General features: G+C 39.0%; 1 protein-coding gene across 15 annotated transcripts in view; it reads right to left on the reverse strand.

The window, feature by feature from the left end:
* Window positions 1-25,278, reverse strand: part of DLG2 (discs large MAGUK scaffold protein 2) — a 959,079-nt gene that overhangs the window by 923,042 nt on the left and 10,759 nt on the right. For all 15 annotated transcript variants that reach the window (XR_014942266.1, XM_085536516.1, XM_085536515.1 and 12 more), the window contains exon 3: window positions 20,506-20,637. Coding sequence is in view for 14 of the 15 variants with exons in the window: in XM_085536516.1 (XP_085392642.1) it covers window positions 20,506-20,637 (132 nt within the window). In the remaining variant the exon portion in view is untranslated. The remainder of the gene's footprint in view (window positions 1-20,505; window positions 20,638-25,278) is intronic.

Consider the following 25,278-nt stretch of genomic DNA (forward strand, 5'->3'; position numbering starts at 1 on the left):
TTTAATACCTGCTCAGAAGAACAAGAATTTGCTGTTTCCCAAGAGTCACCCTAGTATCCTCTCATTAGGTTAATAGCATTGTTTGTTGTTGGAGCTTATCGACAGGAGGGAAATCAACTTTTTACACATATGGATAGTGACAGGATAAGGGGGAACAGTTTTAAACTAAAAGAGGGGAGATATAGACTAGATGTTAGGGGGAAATCCTTCACTCGTAGAGTGGTGAGGTACTGGAACAAGTTGCCCAGAGAGGCTGTGGGTGCCCCATCCCTGAAGGTGCTCAAGGCCAGCTTGGATTGGGCCCTGGGCAGCCTAATCTAGTGGCAACATCATCCATAGCCAGGGGGTTGGATCAAGATGATCTTTGAGGTCATTTCCGACCCAACCCACTCTATGATTTGTTAGAAAAAACATCATGGCACAGCTACACTACAGTTTGATATAATACACCAGACAGAGAGAGGAGTCTGATCCTATCAGAAGAAGTTCCACTTTTTGATTCAAGCTGCCTAAGTGCCTGTTACTGGAAGACTTTTGTTCTCTGCTTCAGAGGACAGCTTTATCATCCCGTGCATGCCAAAAATCAGGCTGACGCATTTCTGACACAGGGGCCACCAGCACTGCTGCTGAATAGCGAGTAGAAATGGGAAGCAGCACCTGTGCTCCAACGTGCTCAGCCTATTGCTCAGTGTACGGTGTCAATCACTACTAAGCGAGAAAAATCAATTTCTTATTGTTTGGGTTCATAGGATATACTAGAAAAATGGAAAATATTTGGACACACGACTCCATGTGTGAACATCCCAGTTCCGTTGAAGATAACTAAAATTACTGGGGGAAATGCTGCATTTTCATGCATCAGTTGGGAAGCACATTGTAAAACACATCAGCAGGAAGGTGATTCATGGAGTAATACAGGCGTGCTGTTTATTCACCAAGCGCAAAGTGTGGAAAATACACCAGATTATAACACTGGAAATATTTGAAATGTAGCATTGAACATAAGAATTTGCTCTATCCTGTCTTGTGTATTGAATTAGGATCTGAAGTAAGGTGAAAAGAGCTATCTTTCTTTTAAACTCCTTTTGAATACAGATCTCATTGCATGCGCTAGCTGGGATATAACTTAGCTTAATGGTGCCACCTGGTGACAAGTCTTACCCACTGTTCCCATATCTCATCGAGAGAGTCAAAATGAATTTGTGTGCTTTAAATTTTCCCTTCAAGAGTAACCCCTGAAAGCGCGCCAGCTGCAATAAATGCTTGTCCTGAAGAGCACAGTACAACGTACACAGAGGATAAAAGAAAAATAAATAACTAAATAAGCAATAGGGAAGAAAATATTTCTCCACAAGCTTTCATTTTAGACACTACCACAAATTTTGTGTTCTTAGCTCGTGAAGAGAACACATTTAATACAAAGGAAAAAGGGAGAAATGACACTGGTTTATCTGAATTGGTTGAGGATGGTGAAGCAGGGAAAAACTCAGAAACTCAGAAAACTTCTCCTTGGCTTCAGCTGTGCATCTCTAGCACCACCTGGTAGGATTTTTCTACACCACAACTCCAGTCTCTAAGCAAGAAATGAGGTTTTGAGCCGCATGCCTTAGTGCTTTCTCTTTGTTCCTTACCTCCCAGTAATAACTTATGTGAGAAGTCAGTATTTGTGCTGCAGGAAGCATTAGGATTACCTTCTGGGGCAAGGAGGAGATAAGTGTGGCTATGCAGAGCAGGGCTGGAAACCCTGCCTGGTCAAAGGAAAGAGCACAGAAAAGACATGGAGCCTATGTGGCATCTGCCTTGAGCTGTGTAACCAACCATAATACACTGCGTTCTGTCATATGTATAAAACAGGATGTTTTCTGTATGGATTGCTTTAAAATCATAGGATTGTAGAATCATAGAATCATTTGAGTTGGAAGGGACCATTAAAGGCCATCTAATCCAGCTCACATGCAGTGAACAAGGACACTTAAAGCTCCATCAGGTGCTCAGAGCCCCATCCAGCTTGACCTCGACTGTCTCCAGGAACTGGGCATCCATCATATGTCTGGGCAACCTGTGACAGTGCCTTACCACCCTTACTGCAAAAAACTTCTTCCTTACATCCAATCTCAATCTCCTCTCCTTCAGCTTGAAATCACTTCCCCTTGTCCAATATACAATACCAACAGTTAAAGAGATGGGCAAAGGAGAATAATGGAAATTATTAATTATTAAAGCTGTGTTTTGGAGATGACTGCACATGAAGTGGAGAAAGATGGATAGAACTCCATGCTGACCAACTTAAAGTTAACATAATCACTATGCAACAAAATAGGCAGGATTTGTGTTACAGATCAGACTGATGATTTCTCATATGCAAAATTCAATTATTTAAATGGGAATATTTAATAACAAAAAGCTGACTGGGAGACTGTATACTTGCCTTATGGTTGTCCACACAGACCCAAAATGTTAAGTGGTACAAAAGTGATTTATTATAATCAGGCAATGAAGATTTCAGCTATATTCTAATGCAATTCAGCAGTGTCTTAGCTATGTAATGTAGTGAGTGTAAAATGTACATTAATTTGACCACATATTAAAATGATAGTCATGGTCTGATCTAAGAAAGACGTGAGGAACTGGGCCATAGCAGCTGCATGAGAATGGACTTCTTGTTTTTCCAGAATCTGTGTTCTGCATTTTGAAAGTGCATATAAAAACGCTGGACAACTTATCTGTATTAATGATATTTTGTGCTCCTGAATAGAGGAAAACTGCCCTTTTCTTTCACCAGCAAGACCCTTTTCAGACTGGGATTCCCTTTCTATGAAACCTAAGCACAGACCTCCCTAATTTAACAAAATGGGAGTATCTCAGCTGCATTATGGACATTCTTCTCTTAGAAGCCTAATTCATACAATACAATCATGTGCTGCCTATGCAAATTATGCACGTATGCATATGCTTAATTTATATGAGCATTTAACTAAACTGGCATAATAAATATGTCTAGTTAGATACTTGCCATAAGTGTGCAGCTGTCTGGAAGGAGGTATAAAATCACCATCAGTGAAATCCAAACTGCAGCTGTCATTAATCAAAGCTTTGCCCTTGAACATTCATCACTGTGATACTGCTGTGACAAAGTGGACTTTTACTGCCGTCTGGGGTGGGAAGTTGTTAATTCCTTAAAATAGTTCAAGTTTTCTAAGGGTGCAGGTGCTGTGAAAAAGCAAATAAGCAAGGGAAAGATCACCAAAATGCTATAGAAAGCTAACATGATCTGTAAAATGCTGCATATTCAAATGGTAAACTTCTGCATGGCATGTTGAAAATCTCTATTGAAAATGTTTGTGTTCTGGGATCAATGAATTGGAGGTGATGCAATCAGAAAAAAAAAAGAAAAAAGTGATTTTTTAGACCACATGATGATTTTTACAATATTCCAAGGGAGCTATAGAAGGAATTTTAGTTAAGATAAGGTTCTGTTTCTAAAGATATGACATTCACTATCATCTCCTCTCATCTGAAAAGAGTGAAGGAGGAGTGTGCCTAAGGTCAGCAAAGGAAACCAGAGCAATTCAAAGACTGCTCATGGTGAACATGTTTAACACTGATGACTGTGTCCAATATTCACATTAAAGTTCATGGTTAGAGTGTGAACTTTCTACTCACCACAGTCCATTACTTTTAAAAGATTACTTTTATCTTTCTGCGTACCTTGGATTCCCCACAGTACTGAGAGTATATGAGCCTCATTTCACAGTCTTCACAAATGACACAATCTAAGACCAGAGGGCTAACAAGCCAGAGGCCACTTAGAACAAATTGGATCTACTAATGTTAAATTCTGTCTCAGGACATAGATTTTTTGAACAATTACAAACTCAAATAAGATCACTGAGGACAATGTGCAACTTCTTGGTAAGTATATGAAGATACATTCTGAAAATACATACACTTTTACAAAATCTCTTGTAACACCATCAACGCACAAGCTATGCCATGAAAATGAAACATTCTTGGCACCGTCTTCTGGTACTGAGCTTGGATTCATGCCCTAAAACTTCCTGAATCTTCAGAACAGAGCAGTCACATCCACCAATGTTTGGTGGTGATGTCTGGATGGTGAATTTGTTTGGAGAATGCTAGTCAGAAGAGCCAGATCTTTGTCCAAAACCACTCCAGCAATTTTACAGTGTAGATGATTATGTGGAAACATTCCCATTTCCATTTTAATACACTAATAATAACATTTCTAAATAGAGTTCAGCCATCAGTATATTCTCCAAGAGTGGCTTGTTGGACATTGGACTCATGGACAGTCACTTGTTAATTCATAATCCTGCTTGCTTTGCAGTGACGCCATCATGCAATCATACTTGAAGCAAACTACTGAGAATGAGCTGAATGTGGCTTCTTCTGCATTCTTCTTCTGCTTAGGGGAGGTTCAGCCTGGAGAAGAGGAGGCTCAGGGGAGACCTTATTGCTTTCTACAACTTCCTGAAGGGAGGTTGTAGTGAGCTGGGGGTTGGCCTCTTCTATCATGTAATCGATGATAGAACTAGAGGGAATGGTTTTAAGCTGCACCAGGGGAGATTCAGGCTGGACATTAGGAAGTATTACTTCTCGGAAAGGGTAGTCAGGCATTGGAATGCACTGCCCAGGGAGGTGGTGGAGTCACCGACCATGGGAGTGTTCAAGAAACGTTTGGATGTTGTGTTGATGAATATGATTTAGCCAGGAAGTATTGGTGATGGTTGAACTAGATGATCTTCTAGGTCTCTTCCAACCTTGATAATTCTGTGATTCTGTGAAAATGACCAGATATTCTTCACCATCCTCAGTTGTGCAATTACCAGCCAAGGGTTTTGGACTCATGGCAACATTGAGAGCCATTAGGTATATATCCCACAATTGGTACACAATCTCTTGAATTTTTCAGTGCACTATGAAAATTGAACTTCAAGGCAAATTACTGTGTTTTAGCAAAGAATTATTCTAAACCTACTCATTAGTGAAGGCCTCCCTGATACCTTGCTTTTTGCCCAAAATTTCTCTAATTGTATCTGGTTTGGGAAAAAGTGCAAATGTTTGTGACATAGTACTAGTTTGATGGTAGAGGTACTATATCTACACATAATGAGCAATGGGTCTGAGATAGATGACTTCTGTGTCTCTCATGTCAAGTGATTTTCAGGGAAAGCAAAGAAATTGCAATACTTTCCAAGGCTCTTCTTCAGCAAAAGGAAGAGGTTCTGGCATAGCTATAACACTTTCCTTTTCATCATGACTAATTTTGTACTATTATTTTTCAATGAAATGACAAGAACTGGTGCAGAAGCTAGAGAAAGCTGACAATTTGAATGAGTGACAATACTAAAAAAAAATGCATTAGAGAATTGTGAAGAGAATATTTCTGGACAGAAATATCCATATCTTCCATCCTTTGGCAGGGCATAGCATGTGTCAGTCTTCTATGATCATAAAAGTCCTGTTTCAAAGAAAAATTCTTCCAGAAACTTTTGTGTCAAATTTATTTAAGTGCAAAGCTTGCAGAATATGATTTCCAAATCAGAAGTCTTGACAGTTCTTGTGTTTCTTCATCCTTAAAATTGTTGTTAGATGAGAGCACTTGCAAACACAAATTTTCTCACGCACTTGATGTGACCACACAACTCAACTCATGATGCAAGTTATTTAAATATCAGTCTTCTTTCATTTACAAGCCACTTTGAATATGTGTTTATTCCTTTGAGTCCTAATGTTCCTCTGCCTTCATCTCTGACCCTTTACTTACCACCCACACTGTTTACCAGAAGTTCAGGAGAGGGTTTTTTGTGTACCCAGATGTTCTCCATTGCCTTAGGGTTGTCTTGATTTAATTGCTTGTTTAAATACAAAATGTGTCTGGCATAGCATGCCACATTGTCACTATTACTACAACATGCCTCACAGCCCCATCCTTATTTCTGCAAAGTGCCATGCCTCCTCACCACAATAGTCAGTATACAAAGCTACAAGCATGAATACAAATGTGGCTTTCAAAAAAGGGTCACTGAAGTTCACTTCTTGGACCTCTCTTGAGTAATGCCAACCTGAAGAAATAGTACAAAGAGAGAAATCCAGCAGCTTTCCAGCTGCATGGCCTTGTTACAAGGACTATTTCTACAAGAACACCAGGGAATCCTGCATGATGGAGATGAGCAAACCAACAGCACTCTGGTAGTTTAGCAGTCTGGTGTCATCCTGGGGCTGGAGAATAATTTGTGAAAGGAGTTCCCCAAAAGAGGCACAAATCCCATCTTCCCTCCTTAGCTGCAAAGAACAAAGGTGAAATGCAGTGAAGATACTTAATTCACAACCGTCTTTTATTTTTACTAACTGGTCCTATTGACTTTCTCCTTCAACTGAAATTCTAAAAGGAAGAAGCAGTCATTAAAGAAAAGGTCATGAGTGACATAAGACATAACAGAAATGCACTCCAATGGGAAATCAGTGTTTGACAGTAGGTACCAAGCCAAGTCTTACACAATACCAAAACACACAACAAAGCTGACCTTGTCCCTTACCTTCCTCAGAGCCCTAAGTCAGTTTATCCAATTAAAGTACTGGATGTTCTTAACCAATATTTTCAGTCCTCTTTTTAGGTTAGTCTCACAATTGTTATAGTTCCAGACAAGTCATCAATTAAAGATGCATACAGTTTAATTTGGATGGATGCAAATCAATTTGCATTCTTATGTTAGCACCAAGAAACTTCACTTAAACCCCAGGATCACTGAGATGCCAATGGCATCCTGGCTTGTATCAGAAATAATGCAGGAGGAGAGAAATGATCATCTCCCTGCACTCAACTCTGGTGAGGTTGCACCTCAAATATTGTGTTCAGTTTTGGACCCCTCACTGCAAGAAAGACATTGAGGCCCTGGAGCGTGTTCAGGAAAGGGCAACAAAGCTGTGAGAGGTCTGGAGCACAAGTTTTACAGGGAGCAGCTATGGGAACTGGGATTGTTCAGTCTGAAGAAGAGGAGGCTGAGGGGAGATCTTACAACTCTCTACAACTACTTGAAAGGAGGTTGTGGCGAGGTGGAAGCCAGCCTCTTCTCCCACATAAGTAGCAAAAGGACTAGAGCAATAGGGATAGAACTGGCCTCAAGTTACTCCAGTTGAGGTTGAGGTTGGATATTAGGAAGAATTTCTTCTCCAAGAGACTGGTCAGGCACTGGAATGGGCTGCCCAGGGGGATGGCAGTCATAATCTCTGGAGGTGTTCAAGAAGTGTTTAGGTGTTGTACTAAGGGACATGACTTAATGGGGAAATACTGGTGGTAAGTGGGTGATTGAACTGGATGATCTTGGAGGTTTTTTTCCAACCTTAGTGATTCTATGATTCTGTGTCTAAGGTATCTGAAGGAAGGGCTATAAAAAAGGAGACAGACTATAGCAGTGTCTATTGTGATAGGACACGGGATATAGGATATATGGGAAACAATGTCAGCTCCGCATAAAAACAGATTATTTTTTTAAGCATATATAGCTGTAGTCTTTTTTTCACTCATTTTATGTTTGCCATTGTTATTGCTGTGCTTTGTCTTACTTCTTTACACACATTATAGTCAGCATAGCTAAGATGGATCACCTAAGCTCAGGTAAACTCTGCTTTCATAGAGACCCCTCTTTCCATTGCCTTTGGAGAGTTGTACCATCATATTTGGAGGGCTCATTCCCAAGGCTGAATCAAATAAGGTGCAAAATATGTGGAGTGAATCTCACCCTGCAGCTTCTTTCAGTCTGTGAATAATATACAACTGGTACAAGTCATGTGGGCTTACCTCTTTGCTCACTTGGTCATCTGAGAGAATATGAAATCAAACAAAATCAGTGGATCCTCAGTCAAAGATGATTAGGATAGCAACAAGCTCTGTAGACTTTTAGTAGCTTATCGGTTTTTGATTTTGTATTCCCATTAAAATATTGTGTTGCTGTGTGTTTATTCTGTTGTCTTAGAGTCTGTGAAGCTGTTTTATTCAATCACTATCACTCATATTTCATATTATAAGCAAGTATCACCCAAAGCAAGATTGGCAATAAAAAGTCTCATAGGTGGCAGCTCGACTCATAGACAGATGTACTTTTGTCTAACCTGCATGAGAATAATCACCATGTTTATAAAAAGAGCAATTTATTACAGTGTAAAAATACAGGACCACATATTTATTGAAGATTTCCACACCAGTAATAGCATATCCTCCTCATCTAATTTATTTTCCAGTTTCTAATTGTCAGCCTCCATTTTCTGCTTTACTCCTGCTCTAGAGAGATATCCTATCCCAATTATCACAGTGTGGACAACAAAACTTAAAAAGAATAAGACCTTAACTGTCTCTAAATTCTCTTCAAGGGAATTAATTCAGACAAAGCTTTCCATTTTCACTTGAGCCTGACAGTCTAATATTGGGTGATCTCATGGCATGATGTAAGCTTTGGATTCCTCAGTTGCTTTTCTCTTTCAGTCAAAAGCTCTTAGAAGATCTTCAGTCAGTCTCTAAAGCTTTTGTTCAGACCAGCTGGGTTTTGCAGTCTGTAAACAGAAAGTCCCAGCAATGCTAAAGGGCATGACAGACATATAGAACTCCCTAGGGGCTGCTGTGCTGTTTAGGAATGAACATTAGTTGTCTCATTTTTACCAGACACACCTACTAGGAGCTACTTAGTGGTCAAAATGGAGGCAATGAAATATAGCCAGATTCTGGGTTAGGGACCATGACCCACAAAGACACCTAAAGCCTCTTTTTGATGAAATGGGGATAGTGGTATCTGAGGGCTGTGAAGCTGTACTGTACAAGATAAAAGGCACTCCTAATATTCACATTGACCTAATACAACATATCCATTTTAGAATGCTTTATATATTCTATTATATGGGGAAAAACTAGTAGGATAAGTGGTCCTTTACACTCCTCATCTAATTACATTCCAAACAGAAAAGCAGATGGAGTTCCCAATCATAAACACCTTGCTGTCATTACATGACAAGCAAAAGATGTAGACTTTCTAATAATAATTAATTACTGAGCATAAAATGTAAAAAAATCCAGCAGTTTCTCTATATTGCATTGTGGTAATCCCACTTTTTTATACTGTCAACTATTCCAACATGAAGTGCATATAACTAATTAGGTGAAGAGTGTTTTTCTCAGGTTAAGTAGAGCACCTTCACCTGCAATTATTATACTTTTGGAAAGCCCATCCTGATTATTCAAAGATGACAAGATAAATCAAGACAGTGTTATAACAAGTTCTGTGTGATTCCTCTCAAGTGCATTTAGTAACTGGTCAAAATGGCCAGGAAAAAAAGAGCTTTAAGTAAACAAATAATGCTATGGACAACTACAGTACCTCTTATCCAAGGCTTTCACTGCATTTGATAAGTATTAATTAACTCCCATAGTGCTGCTTTGAAGTAGGAAAGGGATATATTTAAGTATCTTCATTTGCTGCAGGAATACATTCCCTCTTTTCATACTTGAGGGGGCTGCAGGAGCTGTTTAACACACATGAATATTAAGCAAGGGTTTTAGAGAAGAAGTAAGGAAAAGTTAATCCGAAAGAAACCCAAGAGAGATTTACCAAGGTAGAAAGCAATGGCCCACAAACTTTGTGGATGACTTAGTTCTTCTTCAGCCACCTCTCCTTTAAATTTACTGTAGCTTTTAATAAGACAGGAGGATTTTGCAGGCAGCCTGTCACCACTGAGCTGCAGAGAGCAATATGAGCACGAAATCCAGGCCAGAATTGGCAGAATCTTGCTTTTATTCTGACAAAATAAGAGAGGGGACTCTAAGTGATCACAGCAATGTAAGATTTTAGCTTTGTATTGCTGAAAGGAGATGTGAATGGAGTAATGGCTTTATGCTAAAAGAGAGTTGCTTTAGATGAGATATAAAGAAGAAATTCTTTACTTGGATGTTGGTGAGGCCTTGGCACATGCTGTCCAGAGAAGCTGTGGGTGCCCCATCCTTGGAAGTGCTCAAGACCAGGTTGGATGTGGCCCTGAGCAGCCTGATCTGATGGGAGGCAACTAGCCCATAGCAGGGGCTAGGTTGGAAGGGGCTCTAAGGTCCCTTCTAACTCAAGTCAGTCTATGATTGTGTGATTCTACGAATGTCTGGTTGAAATCCAGAGGATTCAGTAAGCTTTTTCTTCCTCTCAGCTAAACACTGTCAAACTGTTAGTACCTTATTCTCAACACATCTCGCACGGTGCAGGGTACTGCACTCAGGAGCAACAGTCACCATCTAGCTCAGGGTTTCTGTCCCATTTCTCTTGGTGGTTATATCAAAGGTGGATAGCCATATATGTGACTCAAAATCACTGAAAAACCAAACCATACTTCTGAGAGCATTATTCAAATGTCTCTTGAACTCTGAAAAGCCGGTGCTCATAACCTGGGAGGCTTCGGATTGGGAAAAAACGTGGCATGTCCATCACAGCCTATATTTGGGGGAAAACTCTTTATAGTCTTACTGGTCATACTCTGCTTAATATCTGACTGTTGCAGCTTGAAGTTCTCATTTTGACGGATAAAAACTCTTAGAGATGATTGAGATTAGTAACAGGGCAAAATTCACCAAGCAGCCACTAAAAAACTATGGTAGGAACATTGCTACCTCTGCAGCAGATATTAATGACAAAGAGCCCACAACTTCCCTTTATCATGAAACAACACAAATCACTTGCTTTTGTGATAAAAAGAGAGGGCGTTCAAACAAGATAAACATAATCTTAGTAGCTAAGTTTTCTTACAAATTTATTCACTCTTTCAGTGCTCTTTTTTGGAATGGATAAGAAAATGTAATAGGTATTTTGCCAAGGATATCTCCAAAGAATCATTCTAATAAGAATGTCCTTTACTCACTTTGACTACTTCACATACAATTTCTATGTGCTCTTGCTAAACTATATTTGAGGAATTTACCAGCTGGCCTATTCTGACAGGCTATCCAGATTATTTGCTTAGTTTTACACCAAATCAACATCAGTGCTTCCAATTGCAGTATCAGGATTATATTAACAGCTTAACTTATGCTTAGTTATTAATCAGAAACAATTCTGGCTGGCAAACCAAACATTCATCTTAATTGAAAACATCGTGCTTTTATTTTTCCATCAAATTAATAAATGAGGTCACCAGATGGTCATTGGTTTGAACTTCCTGGGACTAATATTCCTTGTATGCTTTACCATAAAGCTAAAAATCTTTAATGTAACCAGCACATCATATGAATCCTTTGCCCAGCACTGGCTGTCTCCTGTGATCAAAACGCCTCCTAAAAACCTAAACTACACAAACAAAGAATCCTTTTCTGAAGCAAGCCTTCTATATTCTCAGTCTTTTTTTTTTAAACACATCCAGGGATGGTGGCTCAACCACCTCCTTGGGCAGCCTATTCTAGTACTTAACAGCCCTTTCCATAAAGTTTTTCCTGATATCCAACCTAAACCTCCCCTGGCAAAGCATGAAGCCATTTCCCCTCATCCTGTCACCTGTCACCAGTGAGAAGAGACCAACCCCGCTCTCAGTGTAAGCACCTTTTAGATACTGGAAGAGAGCAATAAGATCTCCCCTCAGCCTCTTCTTCCCCAGACTAAACAGCCCCAGTTCCTTCAGACTCTCCTCATAGGACATATTCTCCACACCCTTCACAAGCCTTGTTGCCTTTCTTTGCACCTGCTCCAGCACCTCCATGTCTTTCTGTACTGAGGTGCCTAAAAGGCTGAGAGACTGAGGACTGTTCAGCCTAGAGAAGACTGACGGGGGGATCTTATCAACACTCACAAATATCTAAAGGTTAGGTTGAAGATTCCAAGAGGATGGGACCAGGCTCTTTTGGTGGTGCCCAGAGACAGAACAAGGGGCAGTGAGCACAAACTGGATGTAGCTCTCCTCTGTGGGTTTTAGACTAAACTTTTTTGAGCAGTTCCAAAAAGGTGATAGCACCCAACAGTCAGAAGAGAATTATAAAAGTCTTCAATTGTAGTTCATGTCACTGGGAACTCCAGAGTATTCATGTGATAAGCATTACTGAAGAGCATACGTGTAAGACTCCTTACACCTTTCAACTATGTTTTCTCTGATCTCACAGGAGGCCTGGTGATACTCTTAAGTCATTACACCTTGCTGTTAAGTAATCTGTGGACAAAATAATGCCAGCAGATAAGCACCTTTGAAATCAGTGTTACCACAAGATGTCACTCTACACTTTACAGAAAGGTTTTGACTGCCTTCTAAAGAGAGAAAACTTGTTTTTTCCCAATCAATCCTGTGAAGGCAGGTTGGGTGTGAATCAATGAGGAGAATAAAAACAGAGCAGTCTTGTGTTTTAGATAGAAGTTAAAGAAGAGTAAGTATGAAGATGCAGTTTTAACAGTTCAACACTAGAGAGTAAATATAACTTCATAAAGCAGTTCTGTGTTATTGATAAACCCATGCTGGAATCTGTGAAGTATTTACAATCTTAAAGTCTAGGAAATCAGAACATAAAGTTAGCTTCAAAACACTGATATGGTTGTGAAGGTAACTCTCAAAAGTAGGAAAGTGCCACAGATAAAATTTAAGTACATGATCTCACCCTGTTTTTTCTTTGTTCTCAAACCATGATGTAAATTCAATATGCCCATTCAATATACCAAATAGCCCCGCCTTGGGGATTCTGTCTGACCACCCTTAGCACCGTTTGTCACAGGGGCTGAAAGGCTGAGAAGGATAAGAAGATTTCCTGAAGGTTCTTTATCTTAAGAGCATTAAATGGCACCCCGAAGAATTAGATTCTACCTCTGACTGTTACAGAGAGCCTCAGTGATGATGAGGAAGTCAGCCACACATTCTAATTTTTTTCCATAACAATCACCCATTATATGATCTTCACGCTTCAAGTGCCCAAAGTGAGACGTCAGGACATCTATACAGGACAGTAAATAATGACGTGAAAGCAGTGAATTAAATGCTGGCTCAAATGCTGAGCACTACGTTGTCTGTGTGCTAAACAAAGCTGGATTTTTGAAGGAAAACAGAGTGGGAAAAAATAAGTATCACATTGTATATAGAGACTGAGCCAGAATAACAGATGCTACCTTTCATAGAATCATTCAGGTTGGAAAAGATGTCTAAGATCATCTAATCCAACCCATCCACATACCACCAGTGGGAATGAAGAACACACTTTGCAGTATTTCTTGTCAAAACATACTTTAATATCCACCAAATCCCCAAAGCACAGAATCATACCTGAGTAAACTAGAGTAGAAGTTTCAGAGATATATGATAGCCACAGGTAACAGTTAATATATATGTGTATAGTCTGCGTGTATATATATGTACTTATGTCTCACGTGCACCTTTATGTACGTATATATATGAATATATGCATGTATACATGTACCAGTTTAATGCATCTTACTACTCAGTGCCCCATCTCAACTGCACTTAAATATCTTAATTCACTTAAATCAGAGCTTTTCATTGACTTCCATGACACTGGAAGCTCCTCACAGACAAGGTTAAGAACACCAAAGTCTTGGAATTCAATTAGTCACAGCAGTGACACTGGGCAACAAACTTGGCTCACAACAGCTATGACAGGTATACCACTCTCCAAGGCTAAAAAGCCTCTGTGATTCTAAAATTACCTCGAAGCTCCTTAAAAAGTTGTATATAAAAACTAATAAAAATGACACCACAGCCTAGCATAAAATTACTCCAGAGACCAAAACATTAGAGAGGAGCTCTACTGACAAAAGTAAACACCAGGATTACAGATGGAACAGCCTGCTCCAGATTATTTCTTTCCATTTTATTAGTAGATGAATTAACTACATTAGTAAGATAAAAATCCAGTCCTTATTTAACGCAAGAAAAAATCATCTGTCTCATTATCCCTTCATATTCGTACAGCTTGAAAGAAGAAATAAATTATTCATGATAAAACCAGATTATCTAAATGCATCTCTTGATAATTTGTCTCTCGTTCACGTCACAAACCAACAGTAAAGGGCGATTCCTACTTAATGCGAAGAAAAAGACAAGCTCCACACTGGGACAGCAGCCATGCAGCAACAGCTGCTGCAGCTGCATTTTATTAATTCTAAGTACACATGCAATCCATGTAGCCAGGACACATTTAAAAATGGAAAAAATAAATAATAATAATAGAAAGAAAAAAAAAAAAAAGCAGTACAGGAACAAAAACAGCTTTTATTCCTTGCTGGATTCTGAATACCAACAAGCTCAGTAATTACCACATTGCTCATATTAAAGACTCATCTTACAAATGGTTTTGCATTTCAAATGAGAAAAGTCCACAAAGCTCCTGAATTCCTTGGCTGAGATGTAAACGCTATCATTCTTTGGTTAAATGACAGCAAAACATGAGCAGAGGGTTGTATCAGGATTACAAGTGATTATGTATTACCTAGGTTGTATCAGTGCTGTAATCAGTTTCTTCCTGTACACAGGCAGAGAGTCAAAATACAGACCTGGGCTGAGATGCTGAATTTTTCGGAGCACATCAGCATTTAAATCCAAAGTTTTTGTTCAGTTCTTTAAAGATAAAATCAACAGCAAGGATGAGATTCCAGTCAAGATTCCCACAAGAATTATCAGAGTTTCACTTTTGGGTTCAGGTCTTGCCTAGTAACTCACAATCTTTTAATAGTCAGAATCTTTCAAGCAAAAAACTGATTTGAGGTTTCCATACAGGATTTCCACATCTTCCCAATTGCATATTCACACAAAATTATTTCAGTTTTAAGGACTTGATGTTGGGGAAGATTCTCTCCAGGCTATTCCTATCTCTATGTCTAGCAAGCACCAGGCCTTGGCTCTGGTTGCTCCTCATCTCTATCAGTAACACCCTGAAAGTCCCACAGGAAAAAAAGTAAAATTAAATAAAATTAAATAAATCTGCAAATAAATAAATATTTATAGAACTATAGAACAACTCAGGTCAGAATGGACCTCGAAAGATCAACAGTTCTGACCTCTGTGGGAAAGGAAACCAAGGAGAAGCTACGCAGCACCCTCCTCAAGCATCAGCTCCTTCTTCACAACTTGTAAAGTCTCAGGTTTGACTTTAGGAAAAATTTCTTCTCAGAAAGAGTGGAAAGTTGTCAGCACAGGCTGCCCAGGGAGGTGATGGAGTCACCAACCCTGGAGGTGTTCAGGCCAAGGGTAGATGTCGCACTAAGTGACATGGTCAAGAACTGACATAGGCACGGGTTAATGGTTGGACTAGATGATCTCATTGGTCTTTCCAACCTTAATGATTCTATGAACAACATTTCAGACCTCAAGTAAAACTCTGATCTCTAGATATTTTTAGTCTGATTTCCCCATAGCAATGTGTTGTCTGTCTGCTGGTTCTTAACAACTGACTACAAATGCTCTTCTCAATGCCATTGTCATTTGGTGGACATGAAGCCTCAACTCCACAAAAGACTCAGCAAGGGTGAGGAGAGCCAGGAGAGAAATGAAGATACTTCAGGGGGAAATTTCACTGCTATGGGATGATAAATAGCATTGGGACAGAACACACAGGAAACTGGGTACATTAGACCAGCCATTTTTTGGAACAAATAATTCACACTTGTTACCAGATTTCTGCTGGAGAACCACAAGGGTTGGTCCCATCAACTGGCTGAGGTCCAACCCCAGCTCATAAGAAAAAGATCATAACCCGAAGATCTAGTGCTGCTACCTTTAGCTCTTCGGAGAGAGAGCAGAAATTTGCTTACTAAGAGAACTGGATTTCAAGAATAAAAGCAGCTGCAGCTGTCTTCAGGCAAAACAAAAGCTGCTCTTGAATTTAAATTTCTGTTCTGTTCCAATTCATGCTGCAACAAAGAAAGATGCCAGTTTGGGAAAAGTAGGACTCTGTGAGGAGTAATAACAGGCTTCCCCATTGTCAAAGATGTCATTTGAGTGCTTCTCAAATGTGACAGAGTGAAGGGTTTGTGCGCGTATTTTGAGCTCCTCAACATTTGTAATAGTCTGAGAGAGTTACATTATTTTTAGATGCAGCTACAGAAGAATCTTTATTTCTCAATCAGGAAAGGTCTGGATATAAATCTCTGGAGGAATTGCTCCAAAGCGTGATCCAAGGCAGCCAAAGTCAGTGGGAGTTTTTCTATTGCCTTAAGTGAGTGCTGGATTCAGGCCCTTGGAAAGAGAATTGCCTCATGTCCTTAGGCCAGATGCAGGCTTGGCTGGGCTGCATTAATTCCTCAGGAATTCGGTGTCATTACATGAGGTGAAATGGGTTGATATGACCCCAAACCATCTCACTGGGATTATGTCTCAAGAACAATGACATATGGGAGCAGCGACCTTACATTCAGGAGCAGTGTATCTAAACATGCTGAACATGTAAGCAGGGATAAAACATCTACTGAGAGCAAGCCTGGCAGGTAGGACCAGATACTCTCCCAGTATAACAGTTCATGTAACACCTTTTATGTCCCTAAAACACCAACACAGCAGTAAGTGCTGAGACATGGTTCTTTCTGCTGATTGAGAAAGACTGGTAGAGTTTTTACATTAAGCATGGAAAGAGTTATCCTGGTCAGTAGAATGGGTTGTCTTTATGTTTCCCTAGAAAGGGCACTTAATGGGTAGCCTATAGAGAAGACAGCTTCAGTAAATATCCTAAGTGAGCTTCAGCCACAGCACACAGCTTCTTCAGTACTAAAGTCAATAGAACTAAGGTTAAGCCATTGGAAACCACACTGTCATTTTCATGCTCATTGTCCTAATGTTTGTTTTACTAGTTTAAAACATCCTAAAATAACTAAAAGAAACTGTCACATGCTTAGGGTCTCTTGAAGAAATAAATGGCTGTATTTTATGACCCCTTATATATATTCTTGATTGTCCTGTATCACTCTCTAGTAATACTGAGGACCATAAGATGCAGATCAATGGAAGTCTGGATACCAATGACTGCTAAATTATACTGTCACAGAACACACACACAAAAAATGTCTCTTTTAACATAGATCATTGTAACAGGGCTTATTTAAAGGTGATAGCGCAGGCAGTTTGATAACATTCATATTAATTTGCAGAAACGGTACAATGCTATTAAAAAATAAAATAAAATAAAATAAAATAAAATAAAATAAAATAAAATAAAATAAAATAAGATAAAATAAAATAAAATAAAATAAAATAAAATAAAATAAAATAAAATAAAATAAAATAAAATAAAATAAAATAAAATAAAATAAAATAAGGAAAGTTATGCAAGCATGAGGGGGAAAAAAAAGCTAAGACTTGGTTTAAAAGTCCTCAGGAAATACGTCATCTTCCACAGATTGGGTTTATCCGAATTTTAGAAAACCTATCGAGATTAGTTTGTACCTAATACTGCCTAAGATGATTACAGCTATTTGTGGCACTTTAATTCCTGCTAGAAACAAAATGATGTTTTATAGAGATGCACTCAGCAAAAAAACCCAACAACAACCTCACAACAAAACAAACCAAGCCCCCAAAAACCCAATTCTGACATAACCCTCTTTCATCCATTCCCATTTCACAGAACAGCCTTCTAAGCTGCCAAATGATGCACTTTTCTTAATGAAATGGAGACTAGGCATATATGTAGCAGAGGATTTTAGAAATGCATTATACTAAACCATGCTTTCCTCATAAAGAACAGAACTGGGATAAGAAAAAATGTTTTGTAGTTTTGACATGTCCAGATGTTTGTTATTATTCTCTTCCCTGGTTTTCCTCTCTCTTATCTCTGGGGCTTCAAGATGCCCCATTAAGAGATGATCCGAACAAACAAAGCATTTGGATTTCTGCAGGTTTCATTTCCTTTTCCTTAGAGGGTAACTTCTGAAAAAATGAATGGTCCCATCACAGCAACACATGCTACAATTTGAGAGGATCCCGTGGATTTGATGCCATGTAGCTAGAAAGCCAGAATCCTTACGAGCTCAGAGTAGCAACAGTACTTTAACTTCTCTTCTTGCCATGCATAGAAGGATTAGTACAGTCTTTTTAGTGAAAACAATTTGGATTGACTGGATTTTCAAAGAATTGTGTTTGGGCCACTTGATTATAAAAGGGCTTCAGAGACTGCAGCTCCACGTCTTGCTTTGAAAATGTGCCTCTTGGCAACTAATTCAGCTGTAACTCAACACAGCAATGCTAACAAGAAGTCCAGCAACAAGAACAGCCTTAAGGGAAAAGGAGATGCTTTGAACCCAAATTAAAATGCAGGAGGACAATCCATCAATAATCCTTTTGTAAAACACTTACAGACATTTTACTTCCATCTTTGCTGTCCATTCATCCATGTGTAGAATGTGTCTTACTTTTCTCTCGTTACTTGTAAAGTCAGCAATTGGTATTTCTTAAATGCACGGAAGAGTAAAAAAAAACAATCAGATGCACAATGAGAGCCCAAGTTCAAACACAGCTGGTAGAATCAAATCACACGGGCATAACGTTCAGAGCAAAAGGAAGCAGACAACACATCAACCTCAGTGCTCAGATTTGAAAAGCACCTCTAGCTCTATTTATTCCTCCTTATTGGTTCTTGGAATAGTCAAAGATATCCTACAGATTTTTAATGAACTTTGGAAGCTAACCAGAGTTGAACATAGGTGTAAAGGACAGGGAAGGTTACAATAGCTGGGTTTGTTTCTAAAGGAATCAAGTTCTACTGAAGCTGCAAGACCTACAAGAATTGAATTTGGAGCTTGAAACAGTACTGACTTTATAGGTGGTGGGATTGGGCATTATGCATCCAGGTTAACATTTCTGTAAAAAAAGAATGTGGGGTTTTTTTTGGTAACAGTTACAGCCTAAATAATCAAAATGTCAATGAATTCCCAATAATACATTAGACCATTATAAAGATGAGATCAAATTTTGGAAAGTGTTGAAAAATCACATTCAGAAAATTATATCTAAGTATTATTAGTAGGTCAAAATATCCAGACATTCTGTAAATATGGAAACAAATGTACTTTAGTCATAGAGAAATTAAATAAGGCCAAGAGCTTTGCTTTCAGTAATTGCTCATACTGTCTGACTTACAGGTGAATGAAACAAACTATGATGGGAAGCTAAAATAGATGAAATGGAAATGATATGGGTTTTCGTAAAGAATATGCAACAACATCATTACTGATTGCGTAATAACATTCATCGTCCACGCTTAAAATATTGAGAGGTCATTCTTCCATGTTATTCCAGAATCTAGACCAACCAAACGTAATCATGAGAAACTTCAAACACATTTTGCAATTCTGAAATCTCTTTTATACAAGCAAGCAAGGTAAAGACATCCAAGGGCCTAGAATTAAAATTATGTCTCACTTCCATACCACTGTATTCCTCAATCAGTTATAATGGCAATAAAAATATTTTCTTTGGTCTTTATATTCAACCTTAATGTAATTTTTTCCCAGACCTCCTTCATTTTAACAGACGTAGCTTGATACTGATGTGCTTCTACTTTTATGATGTAAAACCAATTACTTCCCTAACTGCTACACTTTATAGCTCTGCGACACGCACAGGTGCTCTGGATTCAAACAACCAAAACTTCAAGATACATGTGGTTCAACAGCTGTCGTTTGTGTTAAGAAATGCTCTCTTCTACTAAATCTGCACAAAAATTACACATTTTTGTGAAGAAATGAAAAACTGAGGAGAAAATGCAATGTGAGTGACAGGGAAGAGACCGGCAGAGCAAGGATGACAAAACTACTGTCACCATACACCAGGACTGGCAGCACATGCACTCATGGTAGAAGTTCATGACCATAAAGGCATTATTTTATATATTGTAACTCAAGGAAGTTATTTTACATAAATCTCTAACACACCAAGCACTCCATTTGAACATAAGCTGTCATTTACAAGGTGAAGGAGGGACACTCAAGTAAATGGAACAAAACTGGGTGATACACCAACTTGTCTATTTGAACACTGTCATGGATGGGAACATTCACTCAAACATTCACTGTGTCCTTGAGCAATTTTCTTCACTAAGTTCTGAGCTTCTCTGGTTGGCTCTTCTCATAAAAACATAATGCAAAAGACACAAAGACTTTAGATGACATTTTGCACCAGCAAAATCTATGGAACTGTATCCATTTACCTGTGTGGAGATGCAGCTTCACATTCCAGTTCGCATGAACAGTTATGTGCTACTCTTGTTCAACAATTTCCATTAAACAAAGGGAAGAGGCAAGGTTTAGGAACGACCATTCAATGCCCTATCTTGCATCAATTTTTCATTGCACTTTCCATTACAGTTAATAAGGTGATACCTTTGAAATATCAGGACAGCAATTTTCCTCACAGAGCAACTGGAAAAATCATCTCGGCATGCTGTTGCCTTATAAACACAAATTAAATTATAAGAGGGAAGTTACTACGTCTGACCTAGGTCTGGCCTTCAAGAGCACATGCATAGCACTAAATATTAGTACCTACCTAGAAGAGCCTGAAACAAGCTGCTCTTAAAGATGCCCATCACCTTCCTGATGGCTTTTTTCAGTTGTTGCTCTTCTGGCTTCTTTAGTTTTTTACAATATTCTTCCAGAAGCACCAGAGCTCGGTCAGTATCTAGAAATGAACAAGTACAAAGACAGTTTTTATTCACTCTGGGAAGCATCAAAACACCCAGATAGGAACCCCATTTCTAAAGGCATTGTTCACACATGTAAGGAATATTAACATCAAATAGTTTTGCATGAGGTGCATGCAATGAGCATTACAACATAAGCAAAACGGAGAGCATAACCCAACACTAAAACAGGAAGATTACTGCATATCTTTTGAATAACGTCTACAAATGTTTAACTTTCCTTTATCCAAAACCAGCTGGAAGTTATGGGTTTTGAATCAAATTACAATTTGCAGAAGCTACATAATTATAGGCAATAACCATTATGGATATTTGTTCAGGAAAACTGGCCTTAAAACATATTCAGAGAAGACATGAAAGTCTTTGCTTGGCATCTGAAGCATTCAGTTTCTCTGTCCTCTGAATAGCAAATGTATCTGAAAGGCGGGTGTCCAAGAGGGCTATTTTTATTCCCTCAATACATATAATTGCTATCTACCTCTTTGGTTAAAAATGAGATTTTGATAACAGACTTGCATTCATGTGTTGGCTCAAGTGTAGCAATCCAGCCTTCTGTAGGAGCCCAGGAAAACAGAGCTCTCTTCTTGCTGCTATTGTTTTAGTATAACCATTTGCCAAGAGCATGAACGTCACAAAATTGTATGAAATCCAAACATCATCATTTTATACATACAATAAAGTGCTGGGAATTAGAATCAGAATTAGACTTCACCTTTCTTTCACTCATCCTAAGCAGAAATGTCCACATACCTATAAATGACACTGAGATGTTTGCACACACTTCTGTAATTCTATTGCCACCAAGTGTGCATTAAGACTCCCAAGCAGTTAAAGAAATGAAAATGAATAATTGCAATGAAACAATTGCCTCAATTTAAACTTCTTATCATAAAATTCTACTTAGCTTAATTATTGGGTACGTGCAGATTCTTGAGCTAGATTAAACTCAATGAAGTTCTGGCAAAATGCTTGGAAAGGCAAAATAGATCGCCTTTATCAATGCTTTTTATTTTTTTCTAAATATCTGAAAGCAAACTTGTTTTTCTTTACATAAAAATTGATAGTATTTGCCAAGGATCTTGAATGGGATCCTTGTAGTGTGGTGTGACAGTTGAATGAGTTCACAGTATGGCAAGAGACGTAACTGCTGCTCTGTCAGCTGATACCATTCTCCAGTTGGAAAAAGGGAAATATTTAATGAATGATGAATGTTAAGGAAGCTGTAATTTCTTTCCTCACACCTCATAGAATTCTGTCTGATCACAAGCATTTTATCAGAGAAAAACACAATGAAGAAAAAAGGAATAGGAATTGAATGCATATATTTAATTATGAATGCATATAAATACATATGCATGTATCCCATATGTCTGATTAGCGAACATTCTGTAGCAGTGTAGACATTCCTACTACAAGGAACTCATAGATCTTTAGATACCCTAGAGTTAGGGTAGTATGGTTAGGTGGCAGTTGGACTTGATGGTCTTTAAGGTCTTTTTCAACCTGAGCAATTCTATGACTCTATGATCTCTGCTGCAATCCCACCTGGAGTGACCACTACTTCCTCTGAGAGCTGTCACAAGGGTTTGGCAACTGCCTGGCTATAACCTAAAGCAGATATTGAGCATAGGGCCTACTTAAAATATAGAGAGAAAAATCAGCTCTTTTAAAGGCCAGTTCAGAATATCTGGGCTAGGATCCCACTATGAATCACCCTCAAAAATTACTGGTTGCAACACACAAAGGAGATCAGTTCTCCTTAGGTTAGAACAAGCCTTTGTGCACGACTGCTTTCTCCCCAGGATGCTGCACTACAAACGGTCCTTTCCAAGCTGGAGCTTTTGGGGTGGAGGAAGCAATGCACAAAACCATTCATAACCATTCATAACAATTCAAATATTAAAGGCAAGAAAGGAAATTCTGTAATTAATTTTCTTTATCATTACCTTTGATGTGATGATGTAAAAATCAATTCTATCTTAGCTATGCCTCAGGGTCCATATCTGAGATCTGCATGCCACATACAATGCTAATCACTACCTGGAATTAGACAATTCCTTTATCTTCTGGTTTGATTCAGGATCTTTGCCATGTTCCTGCTCTTTACAGCTTGATTTTAGAACCACTGTACATCCATATAAGCAAGGAGACACAGAAAAAAAAAAAAAAGAGTTTCAATTTGTTCACTGAAAATGTCACAGGTGGACACTCCACTTCTGGATAAATTAGTGTATAGGGGACTGGAAATCTTAATGGAATTTTGTACAACAAAACTGAGTTACGTGACTGCATGGTGCAGGTGTACACCTTCAGTGTGTTTATGAGGACACTCATACAGCTGCTCAGCAAAACAAGCACACAAACGCTTTGAAATCAGAATTATTACTATAAAAGTACTTTATATTGGTATGACCAACCCCACAGCTGCAGCACCAGAAAGGAACAAGCTCTGCTGTGTGCTTTGAAACACCTGGCACAGAATCACAGAGCATCCTCAGTTGGAAGGGACCCACAAGGGCCACTGAGTCCAACTCCAAGCTCAGCAAAGGACCACCCCAAATCCAGTTTCTAACCATTTCGTCTTGTCTTCTCACCACACACCCCGCTACAGTCTGTCCCATTCTTTCTTACAACACCTCTCCAGATAAGGAAAGGCTTCTCTCAGGTCTCCCAGGCTGAACAGCCACAGGTCTTTTTGAAGCTAATTTAGGAATAACTATGAATCCCACTAATTAAATTGGGAAAGATTTGATTGAATTAATTGAAGCTACGTGAGAATACTGACTCAGAACCAGTTGTTGAGAAGCTCCTCTCTCAAAACACAAACCATGACTCAAAAAAGAGAAGACAGAAATCTGCCATAATTCAAAGAAATGTTGTTATATCCATATTTTCAATCCCCTGTATGTCCTCCTGGACACCACAAAACCATAACGACAGCATACTAGCCAACACCAATCATTATCTTAGAAAAACTGCTGTGCTTTGAATACCCACAAACCTCCTGAGAGCTGTTGCTGCCTTCCAATTCCTGCTGTGATAGGAGACGGTTTAAAAAATGGAGAGAAAATAAGAGCAAAATATGATGCCAGACCTAGTAGGAACTGGAAAAATTGGCCTTGTACGTGCAAGAGACTGCAGACAGATGGTTAAAAGCACTCTGCATCACAAGGCAGTGTCAAGTGACCGCTGACACACAGAGAGCACCAGATTTGCTCAGAACCTCAAATAGTCTCTCAGTAAGTTTAGTAGCATATTTGCATTTCTTTCCCTTTATTGGCATTAAATATGGCTTGAATGGCTTGGGTTGGAATGGACCTCAAGGATCATGAAGCTCCATCCACAGGCAGAGCCACCAAACTCCACATTTAATACTAGACCAGGCTGCCCAGGGACCCATCCAACCTCGCCTTGAGCACCTCCAGGGATAAACAGGGCATCCACAGCCTCTCTGCTTCCACAGGCTTCCAGCATCTCAACACTCTCATAGTAAAGAACTTCCTCACTCTCTTTCCAGAAAGGGATTTTAATTACTTCTGTTTTTCAAAGTAATTGCATAGGTGACTTTAAAAAAAAAAAAATAGAAACAAAAACACGCCGACATATCAAGAGACTCTTTCCAGTCTTTGGAGAATCAGAATTGGGAAAATGTAGGGCAGTAAAGCTGGAAAGGGCATGAAGAATGGGGGAGGAAAAAGGCAGCAGCCAAAATAGAAGTGAGAAACGTAATCAGAGCGCTGAGAAAGAGTGCAAGGAAGTATTCACAGTGAACTTCAATAACTCCAAATGAAAAGGGTCTCCAAAACTACTTTTACCAAGTAAAAGTATCTAAGCCTTACTTTAGATGAGCACTGACAGAACACCCAGAGGTCTGAGCAAACACTGTTCCCTTGCCACTGTCATTTTGAGATCCTAATTTGATCCTGTGCTCTGGAGACCTCACAATTTTGAAATGAGTTCTCATAGATCAAAGGAAGGGCATGCAATATTTTCTTTTATGTCCCAGACATCCCCGGGTCTGATCCAAGCCTCAGCCATCAGCCACTCGTTTATCTTTCTTCATCTCCACGTACAACAGCAAGCACAAAGGAATGAATCCTATTAGAACACCATGGTCTGTACACAGACCTGGACTGCAGAACTCCTACAGGAAATGTGAAGTTTCTGAACTGGAGGCATAAGCCAATTAAATTATTGCAAGAAACATAGGAAACAGTGTACCAAGAAGGTTGAGAAAAATACAGATTGGAAGTTACAATGCTGCAAAAGCCTTGAGAATTACTATAGAAATGGCTATCATGATATAAATACATGTACATACATAAATGAGATGCAAAAAGAAAACTATCAGATTGCACAGAGAGACACCATCTGGGTTATGCAACCTTGAGGAAACATAAGATATGGTGTATCTGAGAAATACTATCACCGAGTGTGCTGAGCATTCCCAACAAACAAGTAAAAGGGTTAAAAATAACAATTCTTGGTTGCTTGCGTGGCAAGTAAACCCATCTACTGTCCTACTATGGACAGAAAAAGGGGGGTTGATCACACAAGTCATTACCAGGCAGGCAGGCAGGCTTATTGCAGTGGCTTCAGCTTCTAGGAAGCAGAGGAGC

This window comes from Coturnix japonica, chromosome 1 (assembly GCF_054131305.1).
Source record: "Coturnix japonica strain WE chromosome 1, WE-NBRP24, whole genome shotgun sequence".
Classification (NCBI taxonomy): Eukaryota; Metazoa; Chordata; class Aves; order Galliformes; family Phasianidae; genus Coturnix; species Coturnix japonica.